Raw genomic sequence first — 11,755 nt, 5'->3', positions numbered from 1 at the left:
TACGTTTCAAAATCAGGAACTGCCAGTCCCACGTCAGCCCTGGCACACATCAAGATTTGAAGTGCGACCCACCTCCTACTGGCTGCCCATATAAAACCCCCAACCATATACCGGATCTGGTTAAAGAATGACCCCGGGACCCAAATTGGCAATGTCCTAAAATATTATAGCAGCCGGGGAAGTGCCACCACCTTCAACAGTGCTACTCGCCCAGCCACCGAAAGAGGCAGGGTACCCCAGAATGCCAAACTACCTCGGAGATTCCATATAGCTCTTCCCACATTGCCATCCAAGAGGTCAGCAGGTGTATGGTAGATATTAGTGCCAAGATAAGTCAGACAGCGATATTCCCATTGTATCCCGTTAGTATTGGATGGGCCCTCACTCGTTGGGCCGTCGGGAACAGCCAGGTCTTCGTCCAGTTCACCCCGAGTCCTGAAACCCTTCCGAAGTTCTGAAGTAGGCTCGTCGCTCCATCTAGGGCGTCCGTCGTGTCAACTAGAAACATAAGTATATCATCCGCATAGAGTGATATGTACTGCACATCGCCGCGCACGTCAAGAGCAACATATCGCCGCCCCAGTCTGGCTTGATCGGCTAATGGCTCTACGGCCAGTGCAAATAACAAAGGGGAAAGCCGACACCCCTGTCGTGCCCCGCGGCCTACTGCGCCAGTGGAGGAGACCAAAGTCCCCGTCCGAACTCGGGCTGTAGCCAATTTGTATAAAATCTCTGTCCAAGCCACAAAGGCATCTTCAAGGCCGAACATTCGCATAACTTGAAACAAGTATGGCCATTCCAAGGTATCAAACCCTTTCTCAATATCCACCGATAGAATGGCAGCGGAGGCAGAAGCATAAGAGTCGTCCCCCAATATTCGAAGAAGGCGCCGCACATTATTAGCAGTGTTTCAAGTCGGAATAAAGCCCGCTTGATCTCTATGGACCAGGTGGATCATATGTGGGAGTAGTCGCGATGGAAGAATTCTACTCAGAATTTTATAATCTGTCGTGAGCATGGATAAGGGACGATAGGCCGTCTTATCAGAGGGACGCTTCCTGGGCTTTAATAATGGAATAATGACAGCCTCACGAGTGGAAGCCGGCAATACGCCAGCCTTTTTCGCCTCGTTGAATACAACCAGCAACTTAGGGGCCAATAAATCAACGTATGTCGAGTAAAACTCTATTGGTAACCCATCCGTTCCAGGTGTTTTATTGCGCGCCATATGCTTAATAGCACTCCGAATTTTCCCCAGCTTATCTCTTGCCTGAGTAAGTCAGCCTGTGCTTTTCCAGCTGAGGCAGTTCCGTGTCAGTCAGGAATTCTTTATAGCATCCCAAGCAATAATTACTCCCCTGTTGGGTGTAGACTGGGTCCACCGTCGGGCTATCTAGTTCTAGTATAGGCGTCCCTCGGCGGGCCGGGTTAGCCTGCCAGGCCAACAGTGTGCTTGCCTTATCTTGCTCTGCATGCGCTCGTGCTAAATATTTCTTATGATTGAAACAGTGCAACCTCTCGACCTGTACTGCCACTGCCTCTTTAGCATAGGATACCTTCCTTTGCTCGTCAGGACACTCGGGGCGGGCTTTTTCCACTGTACACAAGCGCTGTTCTACAGAATATACGTCCCGTAATGATGTCTTCCGTACTCCCACCATATTAGCTATACATAGTCTCCTCACCACAACCTTAAAAGCGTCCCATTCCACTGCTGCTGATGACGCTGTACCCTCGTTTTCAGTAAAATATTGGGTGATTCCTGTCTCAGTCTCTGCGCGAAAGACCAGGTCCTCCAAGGCTTCTGGGTGCATTCTCCAAGTCGAAATCACAGGGCGCTCGTAAACCCAATGAAATCTCAACAATAATGGATTATGGTCTGATAGTGTCCTCGCAAGATATTCAATGTGTCCCACCTTAGTATGTAAGTCCGGTGTGCATAAAATTGCATCTAAACGCAGCGACGGACCGGTCTCACCCTCCACTGCCTGAAGCGCCCATACACAGGGTCTCTAGAGCCAGACGAGATTGGCAGACTAGGTGGGGTCTGGTAGACACTTGGTAAGCACAGCATCCTGGTGAGCGTTTTCTCGGCGCTGCATGAGCTGCATGTGCGTTTAGACAGCGACGGCCCGTATAGGGCGTGTTGCCTGGGCGGTGACGTGGGACAGAGGAGGGGCGGGGTGGGGGGTTGCAAAATGCGGCATACGGCCGATTTCAGGTAAGTTACGGTAGCAGCAGATATTTAACACCTGCCTCCTGCAGGTGTAAAGTTGGACGACTACATGCAGTAGGCAACGGAGCCTCGCACACTGCCACACCCGAAGAACAAACAACGCCATGGAGCTACTCATCATGCAGCTCGGAGTCCCAACAGGGCCACAACACCCACCGCCACCACCCCCAGGACCCGGACCCGCCCCCACCCAGACCACCACAGAGGCAGCGCAGAGTAAGACAGCGGACCTACCAAAAACACACAAGTCTCACAGACCTAATGCCCAAGGAAGTCATTGCCTACTACAGGCTCAAAAGGACAACCATCATCCGCATCATGACCCACATCGGCTACAGGTTGACGGTCCCAACACAGCAGAGAACCGACATCCCTCTGCAGACAAAGCTGCTGGCTGTGCTGCACCTGTTGGCCTCTGGTACCTTCCAACCAACAACTGCCAGAGTCGGAGGGGCCTCACAGACAACCTTATCAAAGTTCATCACACCTGTCCTGGATGCCATCCTCAGCTTCATACCCCAGTACCTTCACTTCCCCCAAACTGCGCAGGAACAGCAGGAGACCAAGCAAGGCTTCTACGCCATAGCAAGATTTCCTGCTGTGTTGGGGGCAATAGACTGCACACATGTCCCACTTGTGCCCCCTGTGGATACTGCACACCACTACCGCAATAGAAAGCACACGCATTCAATCAATGTGCAGGCAATAGTGGACCACCAGGGACTGTTCACCATTGTCGTCGCAAACTACCCGGGCAGTGTGCATGATTCCTACATCTTCCAACAGTCCATCATCAACCAGCGCTTCCAGAATGGCACATATGGAACTAGACTGCTCATTGATAAGTGCCAAATCAACACACCACACACCTCAAAGCCACCATCACACAACGCACAACTGTGGGAATGCACATGTGACCAAAAGACACACAACATGTCAATTTACATGTCCACCTACCAGACATGACAACACTACTCCATGGTGATCCTGGGCTACCCCTGCACACAATACAGCTATATCATGGCACCACAGCCACACAACAGCTGAACGCGTGTAGATGCAGAATGCAGCCATGTGCGAAGGATGCAACTGACCCGTGAATGGGAATGTACACAACGACAAGTGAGGCGTGGATGTGCAGGACAGACATGGATATGCAAACCACAGATATGTCCATGCAGACCACAACCGCTGGTGACTGGAGAGTAGTGAACAGTGGACGCAACCATGTCACCCCAGGCCATGGGTCAGATAGCGAAAATGTCACTCGCTGCGTCCCCCCTGTGTGCGTGAGCGTAGTGGGTTGGCCCTGAGTATGCCAGGGCTGCTCAGGGGTGTGGACAAAAACCCTGAGGTGCAGAGCGTGGTTCTTTCCCGGAAAGGCCAACATCACTGACAGGGTGGCGCCTCGCAGTCCGCCACAAGGCCGACGCCGTGAGCAGCGGGGCCTGTGACCCTGTGCGCCTGCTGCACCCCAGGATGCTGATACCCAGACCAGGCCTGCCGGCCCCAGCGCCCCAAGGCCGCACTGCTCACCTGCCGACAAAGAGGGCCCACCACATGCCAGGGCAAGCTCCAAGCCCCAGTCCCGCGACCTGTGCACCCTGCGCATACCATCGCTGGCAACCACGATGCTAGCCCACATCACTCCTTTCTCATTGACATACTCCACCGGCATCCTCTTCGTACCAGTAGGTCCCACATGTGAAACTGTGTCCTGCGTCCTGAATGGCAGTGACCCCAAGTCCATGGCAACGGCCACAGCACCAGACTCCCTTTGATCAGTGAGGCATAATTCCATATCGCAGGCCTGCGACACATGGTGCCACTAACCCTGTTCAACGCAAGCCTGCAACACGTGATGCCACTAACCCTGATCAATGCGAGCCTGCAACACATGGTGCCACTAACCCTGTGCACCGTGAGTGACCGTCAGCCTCCGGCGGAACATTGTTGGTGTCTGAGCCTGTGGCCTAGGGGTTGTCATCAGCAACGGGCAGGTACGGACTTGGTGTCTGGCATGAGTCTGTGGCATTCATGTCCACCATGTTGCCGGACACAACTGGCATGTGCCCTCTGCATCATGCCCTGGGGGTAGACCTCCCATTCTCCCCCGTGATACTCCACGGAAGGCACCTATGACACATCTGAGACCCTGCTCTGCCCTCATGGCCCTACCCCAGTCTCCCGCAGGTCAGCGTCCTGTAGCGGTGGGCCCGTGTCGACAGCTGTGCATCCGGGGCCACTAACCCTGTGAGACTCAAGTCATTCCCCCTTGTTGTTCTGACATTGCATTTCTGTGTGCCTGATGACTGTTGGAGTTGTTGCCAGCACAAGCTACTCCCTGACGGCTAGCTTACACTCACCCCACACACAGCCAGCACAGGCATCACTGGATTAGTGGGCCTGCCATCACATACTGCCGAACCAAGTATTGACTCTTTTCTCCCTGCACTGTCACAGGTGATCAAGGATATGCACTCTGCCCTTGGATGATGACACCCCGCCCAGAGGCAGCACAATGAGGCCCACATACGCACCAGGGGCATCGTTGAACACACATTTGGCGTGTTGAAGTCACGTTTCAGGTGCCTGGACGGCACAGGTGGAAAGCTCCTGTACAGCCCAGACATCGTGTGCAAGACGATCATTGCATGTTGTGTGTTGCACAACATCTGAGTATGCACCAATGCCCCATGGATCCCAATTCCAGATGTACCGGACGATAATGGCGACGATGGGGCAGGTGGCCCACATTCCACTGCAGCTGCGGCAGGAATGGCCCGTAGGAACACCATCATTGACAATTACTTCTCATGAGCACGTGACAATGTGGCCATCCCTGGCAATCATGGGACAGTATTAAATGTCCGTAAGCACAGCATGTGTGAATAAAATATATTTGCAGGTTACAGGTTGTACTTGTACATTGTCATGTCACAGTTTCCTGCTGTGCCAGATGTGATTTGCCATTTTGTGCACTTTTGCGGCACCAGCTGTGTCCTGTGTTCCATTATTGAGGTGTTGCTGTATGTACCAGGATGTTGTCAATGTCGAGGTGCACTTATACTTATGTGCGTATTCTGTACGGTGGGTGATTCGGTCCTGCGGCTCTGATGTGTCTGCCACTGGTCCCTTTCATGCGGTGTGCCTGTCAGTTCTGTGCTTCCACGGTGCTGAGGTGTTGCAGACTTGGGTAACTTGTGCTCTTTGTTGAGTTGTGACCCTTGGGCATGGTTTGTCCACAGATGCGTCGATTACATCAGAGGTTGTTTGTGCAGGTGGTTGTGTCTGAGTGTGACCTGCTCCTTTCCGGTTGTGGTCCGCACTCAGCCACCTCAGTGTCGTGCCGTGTACATTGTCATGGTGATTGGACTGCAGCCATGCTACTCGTCACGTGGTGTCTCTTGTATTGTCAGTGTGGCTGACGTATATGCATGTTTGCTGTGTTTCGCACGTGTGCATGTGTTGGTTGTCTGCTTGTTGATGTGTTGTGTGGGTGTCCCTTTGGGCACAGGGTGTACGTGGGACTACTTGGTGTTTGTGTGTGTGCTGAAGTGTTCCCGTGGGATCAGGGACATGATCCTGAGTCATTGTAGGTGTGCAGTGTGCTCTGCTTAATTGTGCATGTGTGCCATTGGGCCCATCTCCCCCTGTTCACCCACTCCCTAGGTGGTGCGCACCCTGTTGATGTGGTGTCGGGTCATGTTGGACAGTGTCCGGATCCCTGACGTCTGTCACCGTCTCCCGACTGGTGACTGTGGCCACCATCTTCCCCATGTCATTCAGCTCCTGGTGTTCTGCTGGCCCCCCTCCTCCCGGGTGCGTTGCTGCTTTCGTGTTGGCAGCGAGTTTCTGCTTGGTTTTGCCATTCACATCAGTCCAGGTCCTCTTGTGCTCTTCCATTGTCCTCCTCTGCCATGCGACGGCATTCACATGGTCCGAGGTAGGTGTGCCATCTTTGCCTCTTTGTTACCAAAGACACGTTGGAGGTGACGTGCAGTTGGTGGTGGTGTTCTGGCTCATCCCTGGCGATAATCGGGTTTTCCTGGTGACTGTATCCCATCTTCCTCTTCTCATTGGCCTTCCACGGCCCTGTATTCCTGGGTGTTCCTCAGTGGGGATTGTGAGGTTCATGTTGTCCTCTGCAGTCGGTCAGGGTGCATCCGTGGTACTCCGCAGTTGATGTCGTTTTTAGTGGCATTTTCCGTATGCTGTTCTTGTGCTTTTTCTCGCATTATGCGTGGGTATTGCTGGTCTCTCGCTGGTTGTCACTTTTTTCTTATTGCGTTTGGGCACATCGCGTCTTTTTACGCGTTGGGGTTTGTGTTTTTATCTCCGTAGCGGTGGTTGTATCGCGGACATTGGCTGCGTTTTCGGTGGAATATCGAATGGTATAGCCGTGTTGTGAATTCCACGTTGACACGGAGTTATTGTCCTGTGATAGGCTGTGGTGTGTAAAGTTGCGTTAACATTTTTTGGAGATGTTTAGCACACGTTCTTGTGAATATACCCCTAAGTCTACCCCTCTAGAGATGAGCGATCAATGAAGAGTCTGGTAGAATATTGAACCGGTTTAAGTCTTGGATAGGAGGGGATGGAGGGGGCGCGGGTGGGAGGGGGGATATTTTCTTGTTCTTTGTTTTTATTTCTCATCTACGACAGTCCCTTTAGTGGGCTATACTGTATACAAAGATAAGTACGGCACGATTTTCCTTGTTTGTCATTTTATTGACTTGAAATCAATAAAAGAAACCTAAACATAAACATAAAAAGTCACCAATGGGGGGGTTCTTATATTGATCACAGAATAGAGCTCTCCCCAATGTGCATTAGATAGGCGGCTAGTGGCAGTCGTGTTTCTGCATTTGACACACCATTATCTCTGTCCTTGTTGCCTCTTCTCACCCTAAGCAGGACAGGATCCCCTCTGCATAGAAACTGATGGTTTGATGATATTTCCTCACAGGCTACAGTCCTATTGAGAGAGTCCACTGGGCAGTCCCACGACCATGCACTTCATTGCCGGACTAATTTCTTAAGGGCAGACATTGAGAGGCCCGAAGGAGGTGGGGCACTCAATTCTAGGAGTCTATTCTGATTTTACATTGCCTCCAAGAATGTTCCAGTGATGCAGAGTGCTGTAGCTTTTCAAATGCAGGTGCCTCTTTAGTGGGCCTTATGTGCCCAGTTTAACGTCATACAAGCTTGTGCTGCCCTTCGTTCCACTTTGGTCTTGCCTCCCTGGCCTCCAGCGGGGCACTGAACAGGTCCGTGCTCCAGCGGTTTGGGATCTGCCTGGGTCCACTGCGTGACCATCAGTCACCTTGGTTCTTCCCTCGGCTGCAGGGCATTCGTGGCTGCATGCAGAGGAGGGCGTGACTCCCTGCTGTATTTGGAGGAGGGGCACATCTGTCAATTTTGAGCCTGGATTTATGATAGGCGCCGGGTTTGGGACAGATCTCCACAGATTGTGTCCCAATGTAGCCCCCGACATGGCCTTCGCCATTTGATTCTTTTAGTGTGTCGTGCATAGGTCATTGAGTTTGTGTTGGTACTTTATGTAAATGGGTGAATGCAAGAATGAGTCAGTGGATGAATGTTTGCATAAAGTGAAAGCATGACTTACTAAGTGCCTAAACCGCCTATTACCATTGCCAGTGTTTGTTTACAGCATTCCATTTCATTGGAACATCGAAGGCATGCCCGGATTTTGGCAATGCTTGAAACCGAGGCTCAGGAGTAAGCAGTGTGATGGAACATGGCCAACATGTTGTGTGCTTTTTCCCCTGTTGACATACTGTGGCGGGCAGTATAAATGACTGCACGCGGACATTGAGTCCAGCACTTTTCAGCAGGACTTCGACCTGGAAGCAGCGTGTTTCGGATCCTGCCGCACAATGAGGCTGCTGTTGGCCCTCGCTGCGGCGAGCCTCGCGCTTCCCTGCACCTCCTCTGCTCCTCCGACGTGTTATTCCAGAGTCTTGACACTGAGTAAAGAGATCATGGACGCCTTTCAAATGCTGCAGAAATCTGTCCCAGCGGTGAGCATTTTTAAATAGTTGATATGAAGGGGGGTTTTGTGGCCACTATTTTTAAATTTTTTAATTAAAGAAAACACTTGTTGAAATGTGTTTCGTTTGTATTTTTCTTATAATAGGCGCCTTGTATGGAGTCAGTTCCTAATCTGTACTTGGACATACATGTGAGTATAAGATTTGTTGCGGGACCGTCGTAGGCATGTTTTGTATTTTCAGATTAGCATGTTCTAGCTGCAGCTGAGTGACTCCAGGTGATGTGAGATTCTGGTTATTATTAAAATATGAAATGTTTTTACTTTAGCACTATTACCTTGATAATGTATGTATTCTACTGCTTGAAAATTAAGATCTTTTTAGTTGGTGTTCGTAAAAGCAGACAGATGTTAACCGGTTCTTAAAACATGTTAAAATAAGTTAGTAGCATGCTAGAAAAGCGTATATAAAGGTGCATATATACATGAAAATGCACGAAATCACATCCTCACACGTGTCACCCTCCATAATAGTTTCATCGATTAATGCTGGTTCAATTTTCATTTATAAACTTTAAATATGTATTTGACTTTAATACCATGCCATGAGTAATATGTAGTTTTGCTGGGAAAGAGGTGTGCATGTGTGTGTGTGTCTATGTTCGTGTTCTAGTGACATCATAAACCGTAAGGTGATTTGTAAATGTCACCAAAACGCTGAGCGACTGATATAGGGCCATATTACACGTCACTCATTATTTATTTTGTATATTGCATTCATATTGTCAGGTAGTTAGCATGAAAAGCTGTTTTCTTTAAGGCGCTGATCGCATTTAGAATGTTTATGTTCTGTTTAACTTTCATGAATACATTCTTTATTAAACAACAGACAGCTGTGAGGGCTGGTGGCACTATGTGATTTTGTGGCTAGCGCATTTAATGCAAATTATGTAATTACTGTTTTTTGCCACATCATTTTGAGATTTCTCAAAAACTGTGTTTTTAGTGCAAATGAATGAAACTAATACGGCTAGAGAATGTGCGGCATGATTTGTATTTTCGCCTCATAATGTAGCTAATCGTGCAGCATAATTTGCTCTTCCAACCTCATGATCTGAGTAGCCCATACAGTGGTAAAGCTCCGCAGATTGGTTTCAGGGTTGCCATTAGCATGATGAAATTCAGAGGGAAAACACACACACATATATTTATTCATGTATTATCACAGTACAGCAAAACTAACCAGAAACCCCCATTTACTGCCTCACAGACTGCATGTTACAATGACTTTACTCAGGAAAACAACTGCTAATACTCACAGGCCCCTTTAAAGCAATTCTACTTCACTGCATGAAAGTCACAGCTTGCATCATGGTCTTTGTACAGTGCATTCTTAAAACCATGAAGAATCGCCATTGCATAGACCTGAAATGCAAGTGTGGAGGGTGTTCGATGCTATTTATTACCTTTATCGAGACAGGTCATCATGCCATAATTGAGGCATTGGCCCTTCTCAACACAACTTTACTAAAAGATAGCACATTGCACTGCACGTCTGCTTATGTTCTCTATATTTAGATAGTATTGATTAAGAAACTGCCCATATTCTTCCATATGGACTCAATTGTTTCTAAAAAAAAAAAAAAAGACAATATAGTAGTAAAAAAAATATAGTATCAAATTGGCTCTCCTCACGTGATATGGGGCGACGCATGTGTTCTGTATTACATTTGGTAACACTTTTAGGTAACTGCACGTTTGTAAAACGCCTCCTCAACTATTGCATATCTTTGGGTGTGGAAGGGAGAAAGAAATCAAGCTGCAATCTCAGTGTGACCGTAACCGATGGAAGTAAAGCCATAAATGCGTACAATGTTAGCCACTTCGGGGCAGATTTACAAGCCCCGCATGCCACTTTTCCGCTGCCGTTGCGTCACTTCTGTGACGCAGTGACGGCGTAAAAGCAGCGCCATGCTGGGGGGTATTTACAACGTGACGCATCTAGGGAGATGCGTCTTGTTGTAAAGCCCTGAGCCACATGAAACCTGCATCAGGTTTCATGTGGGCGTTCCGGCGCAGGGGGGGGCGTTCCGGCACAGGAACGCCTCGAAAAAGTGACTGAGTGAAATCTACAAGATTTCACTAAGTCACTTTTCCGACCCCGCTGCGTCAATACCTTACGCCTGCTTGTAGCAGGCGTAAGGAGTGACGCAGCACAGCAAGTATAGGGCGCCCCCGAGCAGTGCTGGAGTTGCATCTGACACCTTTACGGCATCAGATGCATCACGCATCTGTCTTTTCTTGCGCCATGGTGCTCCGCATTATAAATGCGGCGCATCCATGGTGGCGCAAGAGGTGTCTACAAATATCAAAAACGGGGGGAGAATGGACCACTTGTCCTGTGTACCAGGGTCTCAGTTAACGTGGGAAGTCATCGTTAAAAAACCCTCATATACGTACACAAGCGATAGGCGGTATATGTTGATTCTCCGCCTTCGTGTACCGTAGTAGCATGATCATTGGGCTTCTTTTGTCAATATGCTAACCTCCCCATGGAGGAAGACCAACTGGTTCTGCAGTAGTGGCCAGAGATAAAAAAGAGGGCGTGCTCATGCTCAAAAAATTGTGATGTTAGAGGTAAAATTCCCAATATCAAATCTCGTGTCTTTTATTCTTGAGACTCATGACATGGGAAAATTAAAAAGTTATCGTGCATGTAAAAACCTCGGTATTGGTTTAATGCACTGGTGATGGTCTAGTGATGGTCTACATGTTTCAGCCTCGTGTAGAATCTAGAGGCTTTCGTCAGGACCGAAGAGTTTAGGAGAGCATCTTTTGGCTCACCTAAGATTGTGTGGGGTGGGTGTTTTGTACTCACCGCCCTTGTGTTCAGGGATCAGATCTGTGGTATCTGTTCCTGTAAAAAGAAATTGTGAACAGTATCACATACTAACAACAAATTAACTGTTAGTCGTTCTTATTAATCTATGCTGGAACGGTTTTTATATATGTTAATCCCCGAAAAAGCTAATTTAGGTGGGGAATGATCTTGCGCATTGCTGACGCCCATATTACACACAACGGACTGAATGAGAGGAAAAGAGGTAAGTATATGCGTCATATCAGGTTTCTTAGAGATGTTAGTTCATTCTTACAAGTACATAGTTATCGGGCTAAATCAGTAAAATAGTATCGTTGGTCTGATGTATCGTTGTATCTTTTCTATGTTGTTCGTTACGACAGATAATGTTCTGAAATATAAAATTAAGTTTTTACAATTATCATTTACAATTGCGAGCAAACATTAGTCGTATTGGTGGCGGTACATGCAGAGGTTACTGATGTTAAGGCGAGTGGGATTATAGTCGTCTCGATGCTGGTGCATCACTGCCGTGTTGTGGTTCTGGAAGGGTGGCCTGATTATGGTAAACAATACGATAGGGGATAGTTACCTCTATTATAGTGAAGATACCATCCTTCAGGGTACTTGTCAGTTGTTGAGAACC

The 11,755-nt window shown here is 48.7% G+C and overlaps 1 protein-coding gene across 1 annotated transcript in view; it reads left to right on the top strand.

Annotated features, from left to right (window-relative positions):
- The first annotated feature begins 8,019 nt into the window (after positions 1-8,019).
- Positions 8,020-11,755, top strand: part of CYTL1 (cytokine like 1) — a 90,918-nt gene continuing 87,182 nt past the window's right edge. The window contains exons 1-2 of the mRNA XM_085643338.1: positions 8,020-8,280; positions 8,397-8,441. Coding sequence (XP_085499464.1) covers positions 8,137-8,280; positions 8,397-8,441 — 189 coding nt within the window. The 5' untranslated portion in view covers positions 8,020-8,136. The remainder of the gene's footprint in view (positions 8,281-8,396; positions 8,442-11,755) is intronic.

This window comes from Triturus cristatus, chromosome 2_2 (genome assembly GCF_964204655.1).
Source record: "Triturus cristatus chromosome 2_2, aTriCri1.1, whole genome shotgun sequence".
NCBI classification, from domain to species: Eukaryota; Metazoa; Chordata; class Amphibia; order Caudata; family Salamandridae; genus Triturus; species Triturus cristatus.
The sequence above is the reverse complement of the archived record's forward strand: the minus strand, read 5'-3'. Positions and strand labels throughout refer to the sequence as shown.